We start from the raw sequence: 25434 nt of genomic DNA on the forward strand, positions 1-25434 counted from the left end.
GTTAGACAGTTTCAGAAATACGCAGCGTGGGGGACTCAGCCCCATCTCTCAGCCCCCATCCTGTCCAGTCGTCTGCCTGCACCTGCCCACAGAAGGCAGCTCCCTGACACTGCCTTGTCTCCTAGAATACTTGAGCATCCTCCACGCCCTCTAGCGTGCAGGATTTTATTCTGATGTCCCATCTCTCCTCCCGGGAGGTGGCCTGTGGGCATCAGCGGGCACCTGAGTGGCCTCCCCTCTTTTCCAGTGACCTGGTGAATGGCCTTGTCGCACTCATGAACAGCAACGTCAGCAGCCCCGTTAACCTGGTGAGTCCATCCCCACTGCCCACTGCCCACTTAGCAGTCCAGTTCCTGCTGCGGTTCACTTGCTGTCAGCAAGCTTAGCCCATGCGCCTGTTTGCCACTTAACCAGCACTAGAGGAAAAATCACAGAACAGAATGAAACAGGAGTCTGCTAAGATGTAAGGTGTCTGCAACGGAGGGATGAACCGCATAATAAACACTAACCTGACTCTGTCCACCTGGGCCAGGTCTCAGAGTTCGCAAAGCCTCTTCTGGTTGGGGGGGTGTTCGTATATCTTTTCTCCATCATGTATCGTGCAGTTTTGTTGTCCAGTCGTTCAGTCATGTCTGACTCCTTGTGACCCTGTGGACTGTACATGCCAGGCTTCCCTGTCATTCACTGTCTCCCAGAGTTTGCTCAAACTCATGTCCATTGAGTCAGTAATGTCATCCAACCATGTCCTCTGTCATCCCCGTCTTCTCCCGCAGCTAGTCTTTATAAAGCTCACTTTCCAGGGACATAGAAAGTGAAGGATTAGGATGGTTTCCCTCCCTTGTCAGGGCTGCGGGTGGCCCAGACCCACCTTAGGCAGCTTTATGTCTGGCTTCCTGTAGCCCCAGACACTGCTGGCAGGGTTGGGAGGTCGTTTATCCTGCTGCCTCCTCCAGCCTTTCACCCCTTATGCCAGAGTATGTGCTTCTCTGCAGAGCAGCTTGTGTTTGGTTCTTGCTGGCAGAAAATCTCTGTATATTTATGGTACGACCTTGGGCTTCCCCAGTGGCTCAGTGGTAAAGAACCTGCCTGCTAATTCAGGAGATGCTGGTTCAGTCTCTGATTTGGGAATGTCCCCTAGAGAAGGAAACAACCACACACTCCAGCATTCTTGCCTGCAAAATCCCGTGGACAGAGGAGCCTGGTGGGCTGCAGTCCAGGATTCGCAAAGAGTCAGACATGAGTTAGCAGTTAAACAAAAACAACCCTGCCTGCCTCTGTCATCTTCTTGCTTCAGAGGAAATTAGGAGATTGAGAACAAAGAGTACTTAGGACATTAAATTGCCAGACTTCATAGTGGTCTCTCATGATGGGATGAGCAGGACTGGGAAGGGAAGGAGCTAAGGCTGCTAGAAGGTATAGGAGAGGAAGAGAAGGAGAAAATGATTTTCCTCAAACCCCCCAGAAGTCAGCTCACCTTCAACCACGTCCTGTCTCTCCTGCTGGCTGCCCGCAGCCCACATCTCTGAATACATTTTGTTTCTGGGCTTTGGGTCTGAGCTCAGGGGTCTTCACTACCGAGGTAGTGAGCATGGTGCCCTATCAGCGTATCGAGTGTCCTGGGGGAGCCTGCTGGCAGAACCAGGCTTTCCTGCCTAGCAACACTGCGGTTACAGAACCTTTGCTCCTGGACACCATCCTGTACCTGGACCAGGGAACGTGTCCCCATTAGCTGCCCCCGACCAAGGCCAAGGCGGGGACAGGCATAGTGCAGCCCCCAGCTGTTCTGTGCCTCCTGCGGAACCCTCATGGAGGTGGGAGTCCAGTGACTTCGTGAGCCTGCAGGCACCCCGGAGGACGTGGGTGGTGGCGTCCTGTTGCGTCGACACTGCTAACCAGAGACCCTCTCCTCCTCAGGGGAACCCAGAAGAACACACCATCCTAGAATTTGCTCAGCTCATCAAAAACCTTGTTGGTGAGTAGAACAGGGCCTCCCTGAGTGAAGCTGGCCTGTTGATTAGTAACACCTTGTCTGGACAGTGCATGGTTAACACTCACTGACTGAATGGGATGGGAAGCAGAACTGGGTCAGGAGCGCCCCACTGTTTTGAGATACTTTAAGTAATGGAAAGATGAAGGGGAAGGGGCTGGCTTGGGTCCCTGTAGTGACATCAGGTCTTTATGTAGCGGGAACGTCCAGTTGTCCCTGGTGCCTGAGATGTGACGTGGTCAGCAGTTCTGCACTGGTGACCACTGACTGGTGCCACATGCTGGCCATGACGAGCACAGGACCGCAGGGAGCATGAGGGCAGCGCTGGCCTGTGTGCTCCTGACAGAGTCTGGTGGCCAGGTTTAGGTCCCATGTGCAGGCCTGGCCGAGCGGGCAGGTGGTGTGGACGCTGGGAGTGGCTCCAGAGAGGGTGTGCTCTTAAGCCACAAGCAGTTTGTGTATTTCCAGCTGTCCATGGGCTGCTGGTGTCCACGGGCTATGCCCTTTGTGACAGGTGTCCTGGGGCTCCCAGGAGCCTGTCTCAGGAGAGTCTGCTTCCCATGGTCGATCAGGAAATCAGAGTTTCAGACACAACCAGATTGGAACGGGTTTGGCTAAACTGCATGAGCAAGATGTGGGCCTGGACAGTCGGACAGGACAGGGGAGAGTCTTCCTAAGACAGAAATCTCAGCAGCCTCTGTTTACATTCTTCCCTGGCGTCTCCACTGGGGCTCTGTCCACCCTTCCCCAGTGGGGAAGCTCACCTTGGACCCCGGGCCCTGGCACCCTGAGTGAGGCCCTTCAGCCAGCAGCTTCATCACCATCTTGTGAGAAATGCAGACCCACAGACCTGTCCGCATGTCCTGGAGCAGAGCCTGCATGTGACCAGATCTTCAGGGTCGTGCTCACGGTGAAGTGGAGAAGTTTGTCTAAATCCCAGGAGGATGGCTGTGTGACACACAGCCCCAAACACCAGTGGCTTCAGACAGCAGCTGTTTTATTCACTCCAGATTCTGGAGTGGGAACTCCCTCTGCAGGCCTGGCCAACGATCGCTAGGATGGCTTCATTCCGCTGGCTGGCAGGGTGTGGGCCCAGCAAGGAAGCTGGACCGGCCAGGCTTCCGTCCTTCTGCATGTGGTCTGTCCAGGGTGACTGGACATCTTTGTGTAGGCTCAGAGTGGCTCTTTTAGGGTGTCGGTGGGCAGGCCCATGTAAGGTGTTGGCCAGGGCTGGCCCACGTTCACTCCCCTGCATGCTGCTCATTAGGCGGCCTGACTGCAGGCGAGGGGCTCTGGTAGGGTGTTCATGCCTGGAGGATGGCTCGTCGGGGCATCTGGGGTGTGGGCAATGGGCGCACAGCCATATTGGCTGAGGGTGGTGGTCAGTGTGGGGCCTGCCCACTCACCCACCTCAGGGTGGCTCAGGTCTGTGGAGTCAGAGCGAGGGGACTTGGACACATCACACCGTCGGCGTCTGTGTTCCTGTGCAGGTGGGACTTGACGTTCATGTATAAAAATCACACCTCAGTGGTTCCTGATTCTGGTTTTTTTTTTTCTTCTTAAATTCAGGCAGTGGGAGTGAAATTCAGTTTCTTTCTGAAGCCCAGGATGACCCCCAGAAAAGGAAACCAGACATCAAGAAAGCAAAGCTGATGCTGGGGTGGGAGCCAGTGGTAAGAAGGGGTGGGAGCCAGTGGTAAGAAGGGGTCGGGGCTATCGCTGCCCCCTGGAGAAGGCCTTTCCCCATGTGTATCCCTTACGGGCACTGCCTAGTGGGGTGGCCCTGGCAGGGCCCTCTCCAGGCCTGTGTCCTTCTCCTCCGTTACAGGTTGTGACCTGGACTCTTGGGGCATCTGCCATCGAGGGTCTCATTTCGCTGGCTTCACTTGGAAAGCCTCACTGAGGGGGCGACAGTGCAGCCTTAGAACTGAGTAGCCCTGCAGGGTCTGGCTGTCCATTCAGCCAGGGTATCATGGGTGAGGAGGGCCAACTTGGTGTCCGTTACCTGTCTGACCTCATCCAAACTGGCCCCCACTCAGGCCAAGCAGGGTGGGCAAATGAGAAGCCAAAGCCTGCAAATTGCAGGCCTCCCAGCTTTTCCTGCCCTCTTAAAGGCCTTCGGCCTCCCAGTGTGGCTCCCCAAGCCAGAAATGCTGTCCCCTTGACCTGGTGTCCCCAGGTTCCAGAGGCTGACTCCCACCCCCACCAGGACATGGGCCCCCCTCAACCAGAATGACTGCCCCCCTGGGGCGAGGGTCCCCCAGGCTGACTGCCTACCTCCTGGGGCGTGGGTCCCCTATCCCACTGGCTGACTGGTCCAACCGGACTGACTGTACACCCTGTGGGCTAAATGCCGCTTCCTGTGATGAAGGTCCCACAGTCCCCAGGCTGACAGCCCACCACCTTGCATCCTGGGTCCTCCCTGGGCTGACTGCCCCTTCCTGGGATGAGAATCCCCTGTCCCCCAACCCTGGGAATGACTGCCCCCATCCTGGGACCTGGGTCCCCCACCCCTCTTGGGGATGACTGCTCCCCTCCTTGGGCAAATGTCTCCTTCCTGCCCCCGGGCAAAGGTCTCCTTCCCGCCCCAGGGCAAAGCTCTCCTTGTCTCCTCCGGGTAGACTGCCCCCCTCCCTGGGACAGGGGTTGTCCCCCCGGGACTCAGTGCCCCATCTCTGAGGTGTGCATACCCCCAGGCTGACTGCCTCCCTCCTCGGGTGAAGGTCCCCATGTCCTCCCACGCTGACTGCCCCTCTCTTGGGGCATGGGCCCCTCGTCTCCCCGGGTTCACTGACCTGGGGTATGGCCCCCTTAGGGTTGTGGTCCCTCCATCCCCCAGGCTGACTGTCCTACCAGGGCTCACTGCTCTCCTTTCTGGGCCTGGGTCCCCCTCCCCACCCCCTTTCCCCGCCCTTGACTGCCCTGGGCTGTGAGTCCTCTCTGGACTGACTGGTCCTCTCCTTGGCGTCTGGGTTCTCCCCAGGCTCACTGCCCCCACCTGGAGCGTGTGTTCATCTGTCCCCACCGGGTTGGTTGCCCCCCTCCCTGGGGGTGGGTCCTTTGCCCCTTGAGCAGACTGCCCTCCTCCTGGGGCGAGGGTCCTCCGTTCTCCGGGCTGACTGTCCTCCAGGCTCTCCAGGTGGGCTGCCCTTGGGCTGCTGCTTTCCTGTCCTTCGTGGTGTTTGCACGACGTGGGCACCTGCTGTGATTCCTGCTCCGTGTTTGCTCTGGCGGCCTTCACATTATGAGGCTGCCCAGTGGTTGTCCCGGGTCCCTGTGCGGAGGGTGAAGAGTCCCCAGGGGTGAAGGTGCATATGGTTTCGATTCCCTGGGAGTGACAGAGCAGAGGGTGTCAGTTCCCCAGGCGGGGGGTTGGGGGGCTATGACAGAGCAGAGGGTGTCAGGTCCCCGGAGGGGTGGGTGATGATGCAGAGGCTTTCGGGTCCCACGGGGGTGGTGACAGCAGAGCGTGTCAGGTCCCCAGGGGTGAAGGTCCAGAGGGTGTGTGTCCCCAGGAGCGTCAGGTGTGTGGCTCTTACCTGGCTGCCTTCCTGAGCGTCTTCCTCCGTGGAGACTCCTGAGAAGGAGAAGGGTACACCTGGTGGTCTAGTGCACCATGCAGGTGGGGGCTGCCCCTCATCCTCACCCTCTCTTTAAACAGGTCCCGCTGGAGGAAGGGTTAAACAAAGCCATCCACTACTTCCGGAAAGAACTTGAGTACCAGGCAAATAACCAGTACATCCCCAAACCAAAGCCAGCAAGGATAAAAAAAGGACGGACACGCCATAACTGAAAACCTCGCCTTTCAGGACCGTAGATGCCCTATTTCACACTTGACAGGATGTATTTTTTTTTTTTTTTTAAAGAAAGACTAACTAAAACAGGTGTCATGAAGAAAAAAACTGGAATTCATACTGAAGCTTGCTTTAAGAAATGGATGTGCCTAAAAACTCCCCTAAAAAAACTGCAGATTTTGCCTTGCACTTTTTAAAATCTTTTTATGTAAAATAGCGTCGATGCACCTCTGCATATTTTCAAGTTTTTTATCTTGCTGTGAGAGCCTATGTCGTGACTGTCGTCGACAGTTTTATTTACTGGTTTCTTTGTGAAGCTGAAAAGGAACATTAAATGAGGTGAAAATGCCGATTTATTTATGAAGTGGGTACTTATAAATGAGACATTATTCTATGCATAGAGGAGAAAAAGCAGACAAGCAGTAATGTCAGGTGGGTGGCATACTGCATTAATTCTCAGGCAGAGAAAAGAATTCTGCTCGAGAGCCTTGTGATGTTTCTTCTAATGCAGAATTTTTCCAAGGTCTAGTTTTTAGTTGCAAACTTGACTTTGAAATGTTTCTGTTGGTTATCACGATCAAGGATATTTGAAATCACTACTGTGTCGTGCTGCATATGGGGTTGGGGCGGGTGGGACAAAATTAATATTCTTGGTTAACAGTGGTTAATATGCTATTTTAATAAAATATTGAAACTCATACTCTGGTTTCTCTTCAGACCATATAAATCTTCTGCCTTTTACTAATTTTTCTAAGAGGAACAATTCTGAGTGTGTACCCAATTTTTTGAGGCCTTGCTCTTGCAAGGCTTAAAAAAAAAAAGAAATTTAAGCTCACTTTAAGTTTTAACAGTTGGTTTTCTACTTTGCATGGTGCATCTTTGAATGTTAAGAAAAATATTAGAGAAAAGATTGAATGGCTACAAAAAATAATGGTGGATTTGATTTTAAAGAAAGTTGTGTAAACATCCAGGTTGGTATAATATGTAACTTGATGCATAGATGTGGGCTGAAACTATGCATACAGTGTTCTCTGTTGTGTGTACCCAGGGTTAGCATCACTGTGTATCCTTCTCTGGGAGTACAGACCAGATGGAGAAAAGAAGTGCCATTACCGACCTGTGCTGTAGAAACTGAGAACTTCCACTTTCACTAAGAATTCTTTCAAAGTTTAATGTTCGGTTTTTCTAAGTTCCTGTTGTAACAAATGGAAGAACACGTTGGCAGTTAAAGCGACACAATTTTGAGTCAGTTGGTGCTGCGTGGTGGTGACATATCCCGCACAGACATCAAAGGGATCAAAGCAGGACGCGGGGGCACTGTGCTTGTTTCCATACTTACCAGGGTGACCTAGGCTTGTCTGTCCTTCAGAATCTCCTGGGGTTGTATTTTTTAATCAGACCTGTTTTTCCAGTCAGAATCTCTGGGCTCACAGAGAGGCTGTGGTTTCGTTGTATTTGTCATGCAGAGTAGGAGTGTTATGGTGTGAGAGGGAGAGGACTGAGGATAGCATCTTATATTCAGTTGTCATTATTTTGGCCTGAGTGACACACCATTTTGGGGGAACTACTGGTAGTGCCCGGGGTCACCAAGGAAAGCACACAGACATGGAGCTCCATGGCGCTTGGCTGTGTAGTGCGTTTGGGAGAACCCCAAAGCCCCAGGCTCCAGAATTCTCTCACCTTGTTTATTGCTAATATCTAGAATTCTGGGAGATTAATTCCTTCAACTTTCTTCCCCATGATTTTCTTGGAATATGTTCAAAGAACAAGGGAGAGAAAGGGGGAGCTGAAAAAAATATTCCAAGAAAAAGGGCTGACAGTTTCCTGACTGGCAAAGCCACGTAAAGGCTCAGATTCAAACTGCTGATGAGCATAAGATAAAACCAAAGGAGTCCACACCAAGACCTCACAGTAAGACTCAAAACTAGAGCTGGAGGAAAAGAACCTAAAAATGGGCCAGAGAGAAGACTCGTTTCCTCCAGGTGGTGATGTCTTAACACAGAATGGCAGCAAGTTCCTCAGAAACCAGGGGACCTGGAAGTGAGTGGCATGTTTCTCGTGGATTGAAAGAACTGTCATTCCAGAGTTCTAGTGAAAATATCCTTCAGAAAGGGAGGGGAAATGAGACATTCTCAGAAGTAAAACAAGTTTTCACCAGCAGACCTACCCTAGAAGTATGACTAAAGAAAAGCTCTCTAAACAAGAAGGAAACAATAAAATGGAACCTTGAGACATCAGAAAAGAAGAGCATGGAAAGTAAAAACATGGGTAAATGGAATAGGTTTTCTTCCTCTTCTCAAGTTTTCTGAGTTACCTTTGATGGTTGAAGCAAAAATTGTAACAGTTTTGTGGTTTTCAATGATGGAGATACAAAAGACTCCAAATAGCCAGAGCAATCTTGAGAAAGAAAAATGAAGTTGGAGGAACCAGGCACTCTTGACTTCACTCTATACTACAAAGCTACAAAGTAATCAAAACAGTATGGTACTGGCACAAAAGCAGAAATATAAATCAATGGAACAGGATAAAAAGCCCAGAAATAAACCCATGCACCTATGGTCAATTAATCTATGACAAATGAGGCAAGAATATACAATGGAGAGTCTCTTCAGTAAACAGTGCTGGAAAAACTGGACAGCTATATGTAAAAAAAAAAATGAAATTAGAATACTCTAACACAAAAATAAACTCAGAATGGATTAAAGATCTAAATGTGACACTGGGTATTGATAAAACTCTTAGAGGAAAACATAGGCAGAACACTGACATAAATTGCAACAGTATCTTTTTTGATCCCTCTCCTAGAGTGATGGAAATAACAAAACTAAATAAATGGAACCTAATTAAATTCAAAAGCTCTGCACAGCAAAGGAAACCATAAACAAGACGAAAAGCCATCCAACAGAATGCCAGAGACTATTTGCAAATGATGTAACTGACAAAGGATTAATCTCCAAAATTTACAAACAGCTCATATGGCTCAAAAAAATAAATAAAAATTTAGGCAAAAGACGTGAAAGTTGCTCAGTCATGTCCAACTCTTTGCACCCTCATGGACTGTTGCCACCAGCCTCTTCTGTCCATGGAATTCTCCAGGTCAGAATCCTGGAGTGGGTTGCCATTTCCTTCTCCAGGGGATCTTCCCAACCCAGGTTTCCCACACTGTAGGTAAATTACTGTCTGAGCCACCAGAGAAGCCCCATCAAAAAAGAGGCAGAAGACCTGAGGAGACATTTTTCCAAGACGGCATACTTAGAGCCTAGGGGCACATGAAAAGATGCCCAACTCTGCTAATTATTAGAGAAATGTGAATAAAAACTATAATCACCTCACATCAATCAGAATGGCTGTCATGAAAAAGCTCAAATAATATGAACTCCATACACAAAAAAAAGCTCAGAATTATTAAACACCTAAATGTGAGACCAAACACTATAAAACTTCTAGAGGAAAATATAGGCAGAACACTCTGACATTAATCACAGCAACATCTTTTCAATCCATCTCATAGAAAAATAAAACAAATGGAACCTACATAAATGCTTTTGCCCAGCAAAGGAAATAAAACGTCCACAGATTGGGAGAAAATATTTGCAAATGATGTGACTGAAAAAGGATTAGTCTCCAGAATTTACAAACAGCTCATGATGCTTAACATCATCAAAACAACCCACTCAAAAATGGGCAGAAAACCTAAAGAGGCATTTCTCCAAAGAGAACATATAGATGGCCATGAGGCACATGAAAAGGTGCTGACATCGCTAATTACTGGAGAAATGCAAACATAACTGCAATAAGATAGCACCTCACACCAGCCAGGATGGCTATCATCAAAAAATCCACAAACAAATGCTGGAGAAGAAGGGAGCCCTCCTACACTGTTGAGAATGCAAATTGGTGCAGCCACTATGGAGAATAGTATGGCAGTTCTGTAGAAAACTAAAAGTAGAGCTAACATACCCTGCAGTTCCACTCCTGGGATATATCCAGGGAAAAACATGATCCGAAAGGATACACATACCCCAGTGTTCATTACAGCACTGTTTACATTAGCCAAGACATGGAAGCAGCCTAAATGTCCATCAACAGAGCGATGGATAAAGATGTGGTACCCATATACAATGGAATACTACTCAGCCATTAAAAGGATGAAATAATGCTATTTGCAGCAACATGGATGGACCTAGAGAGAGCCATACTGAGTGAAGTCAGTACAGAAGGAGGAGTATCGTATGACACCTTATATTTAGAACCTAGAAAGAGGTGATTCAAATGAACTTACTGTAAAAACAGAAAGACTTACAGACTCGGAACTTACGGTGGCTGCGGGGGAAGGGTAGGGGAAGAGAGAGGGAGTTTGAGCTGGGCATGTGCACGTTGCTGTACTTAAAATGGATAACCAACAAGAATCTATACTGTACAGCACAGGGAACTCAACTCAATGTTATGTGGCATCCTGGATTGGGGCTGAGTTTGCAGGAGAATTGATACATGTATATGTACAGCTGAGGCCCTTCACTGTTCACCTGAAGCTATCACGACACTGTTAATCAGCTATACCCTAATACAAGATAGAAAGTTTAAAGTCTGGAACAAAGAAAAAGTCTACCAATAATAAATGGTGGAGAGGATGTGGAGAAAAGGGAACCCTCCTACACTGTTGTTAGTAATGTAAATAGGTGCAACCACTATGGAGAACAGTAAGGAGATTCCTTAAGAAACTAAAAACAGAACTACCATATCACCCAGCAAATCCCACTCCTGGGCAAACCCAGAGAAAAACACGATTCAAAAGGACATATGCAACCCTATGTTCATTGTAGCACTGTTTACAATAGTGAAGACATGGAAGCACCCTAAATATTCATCAACAGAGGATGCATAAAGAAGATGTACAAAGTATACATGGGAATACTACTCAGCCATTAAAAGAATGAAACAATGCCATTTACAGCAACATGGATGGACCTAGATTGTCGTACTAAGTGAAGCAAGTTAAAGACAAATATCATATGCTATTGCTTATATGGGGAATCAAAGGATACAAATGAAATTATTTACAAAAGAGAAACTTACAGTTACCAAGAGGAAATGGTGGGCAGGAGGGATAGATCAACAAGTACACACTGCTATATTTAAAATAGACAACAAAGACCTACTGCATAGCATAGGGAACTTTGTTCAATAATCTGCAAAAAACTAAATGGCAATGGAAAAGAATAAAAACATGTATATGTACAACAGAATCACCTTGCTGTACACCTGAACTAACAATATTGTTAATCAACTACAATATAAAATAAAATTTTTTAAATGTGAAAGTGAGCTCAGATGATAGGAGACTCAGGTTTGATCCCTGGGTTGGGAAAATTCCCTGGAGAATTCCATGGACAGAGGAGCCTGGTGGGCTATAGTCCATGGGGTTGAAAAGAGTTGGACATGACTGAACAACTCAGATTTTCACTTCACTTTCACAACTATGCTATCTACAGGGCTTTGAAAATAGGAAATTCAGACTTCTTACAAAATGACAGAAGCCATGAATAATCAAGATTAGGAATGAAACAAGGAATACACAAACATCAAAAGGATTCTACATAGATTCGACAACATATATGAAATAGGCCAACTCTTGGCCAAGTACAAACTCACAGCTTGTGCTCATTCAGTTGTGTCTGACTCTGCAATCCCATGGGCTATAGCCTGCCAGGCTCCTCTGCCCATGGAATTTCCCAGGCAAGAACACTGGAGTGTGTTGTCATTTCCTCCTTCAGGGATCTTCCCAACCCAGGGATCAAACCCACGTCTCCTGTGTCTTCGGCATTGGCAAGTGGATTCTTTACCACTAGTGCCACCTGGGAAGCCAGATGAGGTTGCAGTGATGTGACATTCGCATGTAAGGAGGAAATGGTGAGGGTAGTATTTCTTTATTCCCAGAACAGAACCATGTCTGAGTTACCTGGCTGACTAGTAGGAGGGTCACTGAGGGGCAATTCATCACATTCCTCATCCCTAGCTCCCTTGATCCAATGGCAAAAGGTGGAGTCTGTCTGCTGTCAGTGTGGGAGTACAGCTTAGTGGTGTTCCCGGAAGCATCTGGGCTTTACTAATGGACACTCCACGTGTTCCCTTCCACAGTTCCTGGCTGCTTCTCAGCAAAAAGGGAAAGGAACTAGAAATCCAAAAATAGGATGAAAGAGTTTCATTAATAGCAATAAAAATCCAACCCTGAGTTGGCATCAGATGCTCACCACACAATGTGGGTAGCAGAGTGCATTCCATGCCTTTCTATATATATATATATATATGTATATGTATGTATGTATAATATATATACATGTATGTTATGTATATATGATGATGAAGATGTTAGTCGCTCTTTGTGACCCCATGGACTGTATGCTTCTCTGTCTATGGGATTTCCAGGCAAGAATACTGGAGTGGGTTGCCATTCCTTTCTCTTCTCCAGGGGATCTTCCCAAACCTGGGATTAAACTGGGTCTCCTGCATTGCAAACAGATTCTTTACCATCTGAGCTGCCAAGAAGTCCATATTTATATATATTATACATTATTTAATTATATATTATATTAATAATAATCTTAAAAGACCCAGCCTTTTAGAAACAGATACAATCTTCACTAGAGAGTAAAAAATAAACACCACCACAGTTGGCCTAAAAGCAACCATCAGTTAACAAAGCGGTAAAGCTCAACAAGACTTGAGAGTCCCTTGGACTGCAAGGAGATCCAACCAGTCCATTCTGAAGGAGATCAGCCCTGGGATTTCTTTGGAAGGAATGATGCTAAAGCTGAAACTCCAGTATTTTGGCCACCTCATGCGAAGAGTTGACTCATTGGAAAAGACTCTGATGCTGGGAGGGATTGGGGGCAGGAGAAGAAGGGGACAACAGAGGATGAGATGGCTGGATGGCACCACTGACTTGAAGGACATGAGTCTGAGTGAACTCCGGGAGTTGGTGATGGACAGGGAGGCCTGGCGTGCTGCGATTCATGGGGTCACAAAGAGTCAGACACGACTGAGCGACTGAACTGAACTGAACTGAACTGAAAGCTCAACAACATTTCCTTAATACCAATAGTAAATAACCTATTGCTCAATTACTGGACTAATCTTTTAAATAATAGAAGCAATAATGTTACTGAGTAACAAGAAGTATTTCTCCTTGCCTAAGTTTATATCATCAACTATTATTATTTAACAATAAATAAACATAAGTTAGCATTACATTGGGCTGCTTTGGTATCTCAGATGGTTAAGAATCCACCTTGCCAATGCAGGAGACCCAGGTTTGATCCCTGGGTCGGGAAGCTCCCCTGGAGAAGGGAATGGCAACCCACTCCAGTATTCTTGCCTGGAGAGTCCCATGGACAGAGGAGCTTCAGGGCTACAGTCCACAGGGTCCCAAAGTGTCAGACTGGACTGAGCAACTTAACACTTACACTTCTTCAGCATTAAATTATTTATGAACCATACTGTTAACCCAACACAGGTATGCACCCAAGGAAAGGTTAAAAAGAGTGAAAGGAGCTCTGCAATCACAAACCCCACCTATTTGTCAAAAACATGACCTCTATTAATAGCATAAGTAGTATTAGAGACACTGTCTGCCCAGTGACAGTCGTTCAACAGCCACAGTATCCTGACTGTGCAAATGTAACAAAACCATTTGTTCTCAAAGACTTTTAAAAATGTGGCCATTTATATTATGGCCACACAAAGGTTTTACTGTCTCCTACTTTTAATCTGTGAAATTGATCTTTTCATGAACATGTGGAAATAAACAAATAAGATCCCATGGAGCTATAATTCTTTAACCCCCAAATTCAAGATTAAGCCATCAAGGGATACTAAAACTATGTGCTCTGTGCTAAGTCGCTTTCGTCATGTTCAGACTTGGCAACCCCACGGACTGCAGCCCAGCAGGTTCCTCTGTCCATGGAATTCTCCAGGCAAAAATACTGGAGTGGGTTGCCATGCCCTCCTCCAGGGCATCTTCCCAACCCAGGGATTGAACCCACATCTCTTATGTCTCTTGCATTGGCAGTCAGGGTCTTTACCACTAGTGCCACCTGGGAAGCCCTACTCCAATATAAAATGACAATGAAGAATGGAAAAGGTAAAAAAAAAAAAGTGGGGCATGAAGAAATGCTGCTGCCATGTTTTGTAACTACAACTATAAAAGCTGTGTTGACAGGGTACTCTCAATACAGGTACAGGGTATTCACAAGGTCCAAGGGGTTCTAAGTAACAACTGATCTAGACTTTCCTGCTGCTGCTGCTAAGTCACTCTAGTCATGTCCAACTCTGTGTGACCCTGTAGACGGCAGCCCACCAGGCTCCCCTGTCCCTGGGATTCTCCAGGCAAGAACACTGGAGTGGGATGCGGTGGTCATTAAAAAAGAATTCATAACTGGGTGAAAGTGAAAGTGAAGTAGCTCAGTCGTGTCCGACTCTTTGCTACCGCATGGACTGTAGCCTACCAGGCTCCTCCATCCATGGGATTTTCCAGGCAAGAGTACTGGAGTGGGTTGCCATTTCCTTCTCCAGATCTTCCCGACCCAGGGATTGAACCCTGGTCTCCCACATTGTAGGCAGACGCTTTACCATCTGAGCCACCAGGGAAGTCACCTGGGTAGGCCATCACAAAACCAATTTTAATAGGTATCTTTAACTCACACATTTTTTTAAAAATCACATGAAAAGGATGTCAACAATGCTAAATATTAGGGAAGTGCATTCGATCCTGCAATGAGGTATCACCTCACACTGATCAGATCAGATGAAATAACACCAGTCAGATCAGAATAAAACTATACAGGTTAATAATTTTGGTGGGGGTGACCTTGGAGAACAAAAAATCCGCCGAGTGATTTTAAAGCCTAGACTTACCGGTCAAATCACATTATCACTTATTGATCCAAAAATGGATCAGCAGAACAAGTTACCCTAGGTATAACAGCACAGTCCTATTCTAGAGTCCATACTGACAATAGGCTTTATGACCTCTGTGTTGAATCAGGGCACCCCAATGGTGTGACCACTATTAAATTTTCATTTGTGTGATGATTAAAGTCCTATGTGATCTGAAGTCAGACCGGTATAATCCAGGTTGCTTTCTATATTATATATTTCTCCCAGTAGGAAAGGACAAGAGAAATAAAGCCAACTTTAAACAAGCACCTTAAAAATAACCAATGATCTCATCTTAATTAATAAGCATAAAATCTTACCCAAGAGCAGAGTTTAATTAAGGTGACAGAGCCTGGTAACTGTGTAAAACTGAAACCTTTATAACCAGAGATTCAAATCCTCTCATTGACAAAATGTTCATAATTAATATTTTAATACTTATAGTCCCTGTCCTTTTAGCCATAGCATTCTTAACACTAGTCGAACGGAAAGTTTTAGGTTAGATTCATTTTGAAAAGGCCCAAATGTCACATGGTTTACTTCAACCCATTGCCAATGCAGTCAAGCAGTTCATTAAAGAACCATTATCAACAGCCACGTCCTCAGTCTCTATATTCATTTTAGCACCAATTCTAGCCTAAGTTAGCCCAGATCTTTGAATCCTCTACCTACCTATACCTGACTCTCTCACTGACATAGACTTAGAAGTCCTGTTTATACCAGCCACATCAAGTTTAGGCGTGTATTCTACTGTATGATCTGGGTGGGCCTCCAATTCAGATACGCAGCAACTGGAGCCTTACGAGCATAACACAGACAGTCTCATATGAAGTAACACTAGCAAGCATTCTCCTGTCATTTCTAATAAATGGGTCCTTGACCCTTTACGCCCTCATCATCACCCAAGAACAACTGTGACTAATTTTTCCCATCATGACCCCTAGTCATAATATGACCCATCTCCACTTCAGCAGAAACCAGCCGAGCCCCATTTGATCTAATAGAAGGGGAATCCGAACTCGTACCAGGCTTAAATGTAGAATATGCAACAGGCCTATTTGCCTTATTATTTACAGCAGAATATGCAGATACTATTGTAGTAGGTATTTTTACAACAGCCTTATTCTTATGAACATTCCACAACCCACGTGTGCCAGCACTGTATACAATTTATTTTGTTGTTAAGTCAATATTAACAATTTTCTTTCCTATAAATTTGAGCATCTTACCCCCGACTCTGGTATGACCAACTAATACATTTACTCTGAAAAAATTTTCTACCCCTAAAACTAGCCCTATGCATATGACATGTTTCATTATCCATTATATTATCAAGTATTCCCTCACAAACATAAGAAATACATCTGATAAAGGAGTTACTTTGATAGAATAAATAATAGCAGTTTAAATCCTTTAATTTCTAGAGTTACAGGAATTGAACCTACCCCAAAGAATCCAGAATTCTTGGTGCTACCACATTACACTACCTTTTATAAGTAAGGTCAGCTAATTAAGCTATCGGGCCCATACCCCTGTTGAAAATGTTGATTTATACTCTTCCTGTACTAATAAACCCCATCATTTCTATTATCATTTTATCAACCATTATTTCAGAAACTATAATCATTATTAGTTTCCACTGACTACTCATCTGAATTGACTTTGAAATAAATGTATTGGCCATTATTCCTATTGTGATACAAAATTTTTAACACACAAGTCATAGAAGCTAAATATTTTTTAACACAATCTGCCAAATCACTATTACTTATAATCATATCATTAACTTATTATTCTCCAGTCAATGAACTATTACAAAAATGTTTAATCCAATAGCATGAATAATAACAACAATGGGCCTTATTGGGGCTTCCCAGATGGCACTATTGGTAAAGAACCTGCCTGCCAGTGCAGGAGACTTAAGAGACACAGATTTGATCTCTGAGTCAGGAAGATTCCCTGGAGAAGGAAATGGCAACCCACTCCAGTATTCTTGCCTGGAGAACCTCATGGACAGGGGAGTCTGGCAGGCTATAGTCCAGGAGATCACATAGAGTCAGACACACACGACTGAAGCAACTTAGCACAGCACATTTAGCATCGGGCCAAATTTTATCAACGTGACAAAAACTTGCATCCATATCCATACTATATCAAATATCACCATCATTAATTTAAGCCTAATACTAACTGTATATAAACTATCTATCCTAACTGGGGGCTGAGGAGGACTAAACCAAACCAGCTATGAAAAATCATAGCCTATTCATCAATTGCCCATATAGGATGAATAACAGCTATCTTATCACATAATCCCAGTATAACTCTACTAAACCTAGTCATTTATATTTTAACTTTTACTATATTCATGATGAAGAAGGGTAAGTGTTAGTGGCTCAGTCATATCCGACTATTTGCAACCCGATGGGCTATATAGCCTGCCAGGCTCCTCTGTCCAAGGAATTCTCCAGGCAAGAATACTGGAGTGTGTGGCCATTCCCTTCTCCAGGGGAACTTCTTGACCCAGGGATTGAACCTGAGTCTCTGCAGGCGGATTCTTTACCATCTGAGCCACCAGGGAATTCCCATATTCACAGTACTTAAATGCAACTCAACCACTACTACATTATCATTATCACACATGAAACAAAATACCCATCATTACAACTCACATCCTCGTAACTTTACTATCAATAGGAGGTCTCCCTGCACCATCAGGATTCATACCTAAGTGAATAATCATTCAAGAAATAATAAAGAATAATAACATTATATTACCTACACTTATTTATAGCACTATTCAACCTGTATTTCTATATGTGACTTACATACTCCACAGCACTAACCAGGTTACCTTCCACAAACAGCATAAAAATAAAATGATGATTTGATCTCACAAAACAAATAATTCTTCTACCAACCATTGTAGTATCTACAATAATCCTACCCCTAACACCAGTTCTCTCAGTAGTGGAATAGGAATTTAGGTTAAATAGACCAAGAGCCTTCAAAGCCCTAAGCAAGAATAATTTACTTAGTTTTTGCTTAATAAGGATTGCAATATTATATCTTACATCAATTGAATGCAAATCAAACACTTTAGTTAAGCTAAATCCTCTCTAGATTTGTGGGCTAATTTTCCCACAAATTTTTAGTTAGCAGGTAAATACTCTAGTCAACTGGATTCAATTTACTCCAGCCACAGGAAATTCAAATTCAAAGCTCCTTCTTTCAATTTGCAATTCAACATGTAAAATTCACCATAGGACTTGGTATAAAGGAGAATAGATCCCTGTCTTTAGATTTACAGTCTAATGGTTACTCAGTCATTCTACTTATGATCATTAACCACTGATTATTCTCAACTAATCATGAAGATGTAGGTACTTTCTATTTACTATTTGGAGCTTGAGCTGGAATAGCAGACACAGCCCTAAGTTTATTAATCTGTGCCGAGTTAAGCCAACCTGGAACCACACTTGAAGATGGCCAGATCTATAATGTGATTGTAAAAGTACATGCATTTGTAATCATTTTCTTTATAGTAATGCCTATTATAACTGGGTTTTTAGAAAACTGGCTAGTTCTTCCGATAATTGGAGCTTCTGATATAGTCTTTCCCCATGTAAATAACATTTAAGCTTCTGATTACTTCCACCCTTTCTTATTTCTGCTTTACATCATCAATAGCTGAAGCAGGTACTGGTACAGGGTGAACTGTCTACCCACCTTTGGCTGGAAACTTAGTAGTTTCCACTGAAGCTTCAGTAGACCTTATCACTTTTTACCTATATCTAGCAGGCATTTCTTAAATTTTAGGTGCTATCAACTTTATAACTACAATCATTAATATGAAACCCCTGCCATATCCCAGTATCAAACACCATTATTTGTATGATCAGTCCTAGTTACTGCCATACTACTATTATCACTACCTACATGAGTGGCTGGTATGCCTGGCATGCTGTAGTCCATGGGGTCGCAAAGAGTCAGACACGACTGAGCGACTGAACTGAACTGAACTGACTGATTACTACATAACTAACAGATCAAAACCTAAATACAACTTCCTTTTGATCCTGGAGGAGGAGGTAACCCAATCCTGTACCAACATTTATTTTGATTCTTCAGACACCCTGAAGTGTACATTTTACTTTAACTTGGGTTTGGAATAATTTCACATATTGTAACCTATTATTCAGGGAACAGAGAGCCTCTGGGGTATATAGGAATGGTATGAGCTATGGTATCAATACGATTCTTAGATTTATCTTATGGCCCCGCCATATAGTCACATCAGGAATAGATGCTGACACCCAAGCATATTTTACATCAGCCACTATGATTGCTGCCATTCTTACACAAGTAAGTGTCCAGTTAACTAGCCATGTTTCATGGGGATAATATTAAACGTTCTCTGGCTATGACATGAGCCCTGGGTTTCATTTTTCTTTTTACAGTAGGAGGACTAACAGGAACTGTCCTGGCTGACTCACCTTTAGATATTGCACTCATGATATGCATTATGTAGTTGCCCATTTCCACTATGTACTCTCAATAGGAGCTGTATTTGCCATTATCAGAGGCTTCATACATTAATTTCCACTCTTCTCAGGATATACTCTTAACTCCACGTGATCAAAAATTCACTTCATGATAATAAGTATCCATGATTATAAAGGACAGACTAGAGCATTAATACTAATATTACTCAATTTATTTATGGATCAACAAACTTACTAAGATTATTACTTCACTCATTCATACCAACTACCTAACTATCAATAAACTTGGGAATAGCAATTCCCTTATGAGTAGGGACTGTCATTACTGGTTTTTGCAATAAAACAAAAGCATGCTTAGCTCATTTTTTACCACAAGGAACATCAGCTCCTCTAATTCCTATATAAATTATCATCAAAACTATTAGCTTTTTTATTCAACCAATGGCTTTAGCCAGATGACTAACAGCCAATATCACAACAGGTCACTTACTAATTCATTGATTGGGGGAGCCATTCTGGCACTAATGAGCATCAGCACCGTCACGACCCTCATTACATTTATTATTCTCATTTTACTTACTATTCTTGAATTTGCTGTTGCCATAATTCAACCCTGTGTGTTTATTAGTAAGACTTTACTTATATCACAGTGCATAATGACCCACTGAACCCACACCTATCATATACATATTAAACCCCAGCCCCTGATCCCTCACAGGAGTCCTTTCAGCTCTTTTAATAACATCTGGCCTAGTTATATGATTTCATTTTAATTCAACAGTATTATTACTACTCAGTCTACTAACTAATGTCCTCACGATATATCAATGATAACAAGACATCATTGGAGAGAGTACTTCTCAAGGTCACCACACACCAGCCAAACAAAAAGGACTTTGGTATGGTATAGTTGTATTCATCATTTCAGAAGTCCTCTTTTTTTTACCAGCTCCTTTGGGGCTTCCCAATGACTCACTGGAAAAGACCCTGATGTTGGGAAAGATTGAGGGCAAGAGGAGAAGGGGGCGACAGAGGATGAGATGGCTGGATGGCATCACCAATACAATGGGAATGAACTTGGGCAAACCTCGGGAGATGGTGAGGGACAGGAGGCCTGGCGTGCTGCAGTCCACGGGATTGCAGAGTCAGACACTGACTGAGTGACTGAAGAACAATGGCTCAGCGGTAGAGAATCTGCCTGCAGTTCAGGGGACACAGGTTCCATCCCTGGGTGGGGAAAATCCCCTGGAGGAGGAAACGACAACCCACTCCAGTATGCTTGCCTGAAAAGTCCCATGGACAAAGGAGTCTGAAGGGCTACAGTCCATGGGGTCACAAGGAGTTGGACACAACTGAGTACCGGGCTTTTACCACTCTCAAGTCTTGCCCCAACATCCAAGCTGGGTGGATGCTGACCACCCACAGGGACCTTCCTTCTTAATCCCTCAGAAGTCCTACTCTTAAATTCTTGTGTATTATTAGCCTCCAGGGTATCTATCACCTGAGCTCATCATAGCTTTATGGAAAGAAACTGGAAACATATACTCGAAGCCCCTTTTATTACAATTGCCTCATGCCTCTGCTTCACACCCCTACAAGCCTCAGAATATTATGAAACATCATTTACCATTTCAGATGGATTGTCTGGCTCAACCTTCTTTGTGGCCACAGGATTTCATGGGCTTCATGTAATTCTTGGATCTACCTCTCTTATTGTCTGATTTTTACGTCAATTAAAATACCATTTTACATCCAACCACCTCTTTGGCTTTGAAGCTGCTGCCTCAGCTTTGACCCTAGGATCAGCTCATCTTCCTTTCTCTATAAAATTATTTTTAGTAGCCATTACATCTCTTTTCTTTGGTTTAGAAATTGCACTCCTCTTAGCACTCCCTTGAGCATCATGAACATAACTTAAACACTATACTCAATATAGCCCTTTTCCTAATTTTATTCTTAGCAATTAAGCCTAGCCTATAAATGAACCCAAAAAGGACTAGAATGAGCCAAATATGGTATCTAGTTTAAAATAAACTATTTCAACTCATTAGATTATGGTTAAATTGATAATTATCAAGTATCTTTACTATATATAAATATTATTGTAGTACAGTATCCCTTATAAGACTATTAATATATCCATTTTGTTTAATATCATTAATATGCTTAGAAGGCACGATATTATCCCTGTTTCATTATAGGAACCCTAATAATCCTAAATACAATACTTGGGTTATCCATACTAGTAATAGTATCAAATACTCACTATGTACAAAAATCTCAATTTACTCCAATGCTAAAAATCATTATTCCCACAGGAACATTAATTATATTAATACCCCTAATTTAGTTATCAAACAGTAGTATAATCTGGATCAATACTACTACTCACAGCTTATTAATTAGTCTTACAAGCCTACTTCTTAAACAATTCAATGATAATACTCTTAATATTTCATTAGTTTTTTTCCTCTGGCTCCTTATCTATACCACTACTAATTTTAACAACATAATTATTGCCTCTGATAATAAAAGCTAGCCAATATCACCTATTAAAAGAATCATTAACCCCCCAAATTATATATTACATTAATTATAGTTGACAATATATTAGTTATACCTACAATTATTTCTAATCATAACTATGCACAAAATTTATTGCTACAGAATTAATTCTCTTCTACATCTTATTTGAAGCAACACTAATCCCAACACTTATTATTATTTCTTGATGAGATAATTAAACAGAACATCTTACCTCAGGCCTCTGTTTCTTATTTTATATACTAGTAGAATCCCTCCCCCTTGTAGTAACACTGGTCCCTATCCAAAATGCCACAGGGTCCCTGAATTTCTTAATACTTCAGTACTGAACCCAAACAATATCCAACTCTTGATCCAATGTTTTTGTATGATTAGCGTGCATCATAGCCTTTATGGTAAAGATACCACTACACTGTCTTCATCTTTGACCACCTAAGCACATGTAGAAGCCCCATTGCAGGTTCCACTGTTCTTGCAGCTGTGCTACTAAAACTTGGAGGCTACAGCATATTATGAATTACAATAATACTAAATTCACTAACAGACTTCATAGGATATCCTTTTATTATATTATCTTCTTGAGGTATAATCGTTACTAGCTCAATTTGCTTATGTCAAACAGACCTAAAATCACCCATCGCATATTCTTCTGACAACCATATAGCACTAGTAATTGTAGCTAGCCTTATCTAAATACCTTGAAGCTATATATGGGGTGAAAATGAAATCATTAATCACAGCTGTGTCCAACTCTTTGCTACCCCATGGACTGTAACCTGCCAGGCTCCTCTATCCGTGGGCTTTCACGTAAGAATACTGGAGTGGGTTGCCATTTCCTTCTCCAGAGGATCTTTCCAACCAAGGAATCAAACCAGGGTCTCTTGCATTGCAGGCAGATTCTTTACCATCAGAGCCACAGGGAAGCGGTTATATAGGGGTTACCACTCTAATAACTGCACACAGCCTTGCATCGTCTATACTATTCCATTTGGCAAATTCAAATTATGAACAAATTTACAGCCAAACAATAATTCTAGCCCAAGACCTAGAAATATTTCTCTCATTAATAGCAACCTGGTGGTTATTACCAAACCTGGCAAACCTACCCCTCTACCATTAATTTAATTGAATAATTAATTATAGTAGTATCTTTCTCATGATCAAATATTACAATTATTCTAATATGAGTCAATACAGTAATTACTGCCTTATACTCCCTATACATATTAATCATAACACAGCAAGTTAAATATACACACCATACCAACAATGTCTCATCATCCTTTACATGAGAAAATGACCTCATATCATGCCACATCTTACCCTTCCTACTCCTATCACTAAATCCCAAAATTGTTTTAGGTCCCTATACTGTAAACATAGTTTTTAAAAAATGCTAGATTGTGAATCTAGTAACACAAGATTATCCCCTTAGTATTTACCGAAAAAGTCTGCAAGAACTGTTAACTCATGCCTCCTTGTCTAATAACACAGCTTTTTCAAACTTTTAAAAGATAGTAGTCATCCATTCGGAGAAGGTAATGGCACTCCACTCCAGTACTCTTGCCTGGAAAATCCCATGGACGGAGAAGCCTAGTGGGCTGCATTCCATGGGTGGCTAAGGGTCGGACACAATTGAGTGACTTCACTTTCACTTTTCACTTTCATGCATTGGAGAAGGAAATGGCAATCCACTCCAGTGTTCTTGCCTGGAGAATCCCAGGGATGGGGCAGCTTGGTGGGAGGCCGTCTATGGGGTCGCACAGAGTCGGACATGACTGAAGCGACTTAGCAGCGGCAGCAGCAGTCATCCATTGGTCTTAGGAACCAAAAAATTGGTGCAACTCCAAATAAAAGTGATAAACTTACTCTCCTCTTTCACACTAGCCACTCTATTTACATTAATTATACCAATCATAATGACAAGCAGCAATATCTATAAAACTAACATATACCAATCAAATGTAAAAACCACTATTTCATATACCTTAATTATTAGCATAATCTTAACAATAATATTTATTCATACAGGCCAAGAAATAATTATTTCAAACTGACGCTGAATTACTATCCATCCAAACTCTTAAATTATCACTCAGCTTCAAAAAAGATTATTTCTCAATAATATTCATACCAGTAGCTCTGTGTCACATGATCAATCATCGAATTCTTAATAGGATATATGCACTCAGACTCCAATAGCAATCAGTTCTTTAAGTTATCTTCTCCTTATTACAATATTAATTCTTGTTACTGCTAATAACCTCTTCCAGCTCTTCATGGCATGAGAAGGAGTAGGAATTTTATCTTTCCTACTTATCAGATGATGAAAAAGATGAGCAGATGCAAACACAGCAGCCCTACAAGCAATCTTATATAACTGGATTGGAGATATTGAATTTATCAGAGTAATAGCATGATGCCTATTCAGCAAAAATTCATGGCATTTATAAGTTTTTGTGCTTGACTTAAATAACTCCAGTTTACCTCTGCTAGCTGCAACTGGAAAATCCACTCAATTCGGCCTCCACCCATTACCTTCAGCAGTAGAAGGCACTTCCTCAGTCTCAGCCCTACCCCACTCCAGTACCCGAGTGGTAGCAGGTCATCTTTTTTACTCATTCACCTTTATCCTTTGACAGAAAATAACAACTTTACTCAAACAATTATATTATGTTTAGGAGCCATTACCACACTATTTACAGCAATATGTACTCTTACCCAAAATGATATCCAAAAATCGTTGCCTTCTCTACCTCTAGTCATTCAGGCCTTATAATAGTAACAACTGGCATTAACTAACTTTACCTAGCATTTCTTCACATTTGTACTCAAACTTTTCTTAAAGTTATATTACTCATATATAGCTCTGAATCTATCATCCACAGCCTGAATAATGAATAAGACATCAGAAAAGTAGGACATCTATTTAAGGCAATACCATTTACCATGATGCAGGAGATCTGGGTTCAGTTCCCTGGGTCGGGAAGATCCCTTGTAGGAGGGCATCATAACCCACTCCAGTATTCTTGCCTAGAAAATCCATGGACAGGGGAAAAGAGGAGCCTGGTGGGCTACAGTCCACGGGATTTCAAGAGTCGGACATGACTAAGCGACTAACACTTTTACCAGGATAGCCCTCATTATTGGCAGCCTAGCACCAACAGGAGTACCTTTCCTCACTGGATTTTATTCCAAAGACCTAATCATCGAAACCCCCAGCATGTTTTATATTAATGCCTGACCCTTTTTAATAATTCTATTCACTACCTCCCTCACAGCCATCTACAATACACACATTATCTTCTTTGAACCTCTAGGGCAACCTCAATTTTCTGCCTTAGCTATCATTAATGAAAACAACTCTCTCCTAATTAATTCTATTAGATGCCAACTGATTGGAAGTATTTTCACTGGTTTTATTATTATCAACAACATTCCTCCAACAATTCCACAAATAATTATACCTTCAGTTCAGTTCAGTCACTCAGTCGTGTCTGACTCTTTGCAACCCCATGAAGTGCAGCACACCAGGCCTTCCTGTCCATCACCAACTCCTGGAGTTCACCCAAACTCACATCCATCGAGTCAGTGATGCCATTCAGCCATCTCATCCTCTGTCATCCCCTTCTCCTCCCGCCCCCAATCCCTCCCAGCATCAGAGTCTTTT

General features: G+C 43.2%; 1 protein-coding gene, 1 long non-coding RNA gene and 1 other non-coding gene across 6 annotated transcripts in view; all 3 read left to right on the forward strand.

Moving 5' to 3' along the window:
• Positions 1 to 6479, forward strand: part of UXS1 (UDP-glucuronate decarboxylase 1) — a 55394-nt gene extending 48915 nt beyond the window's left edge. For 3 of the 4 annotated variants that reach the window (XM_040224212.1, XM_040224210.1, XM_040224213.1), the window contains 4 exons: positions 248 to 308; positions 1915 to 1972; positions 3557 to 3660; positions 5649 to 6479. In XM_040224212.1, coding sequence (XP_040080146.1) covers positions 248 to 308; positions 1915 to 1972; positions 3557 to 3660; positions 5649 to 5780 — 355 coding nt within the window. In that variant the 3' untranslated portion in view covers positions 5781 to 6479. The remainder of the gene's footprint in view (positions 1 to 247; positions 309 to 1914; positions 1973 to 3556; positions 3661 to 5648) is intronic. The other variant, XM_040224211.1, reaches the window with a different exon arrangement.
• LOC120852376 lies at positions 6479 to 6590 on the forward strand. Its single transcript, XR_005718550.1, has one exon. It is a non-coding gene; the product is annotated as a U5 spliceosomal RNA (small nuclear RNA).
• A 9321-nt stretch (positions 6591 to 15911) lies between these two features.
• Positions 15912 to 25434, forward strand: part of LOC120851447 — a 19870-nt gene continuing 10347 nt past the window's right edge. Inside the window, exons 1-2 of the long non-coding RNA XR_005718330.1 lie at positions 15912 to 16025; positions 24755 to 24761. This is a non-coding gene — a long non-coding RNA (uncharacterized LOC120851447). The remainder of the gene's footprint in view (positions 16026 to 24754; positions 24762 to 25434) is intronic.

The sequence above is a fragment of the Oryx dammah genome, unplaced genomic scaffold, assembly GCF_014754425.2.
Source record: "Oryx dammah isolate SB20612 unplaced genomic scaffold, SCBI_Odam_1.1 HiC_scaffold_25, whole genome shotgun sequence".
NCBI lineage: Eukaryota > Metazoa > Chordata > Mammalia > Artiodactyla > Bovidae > Oryx > Oryx dammah.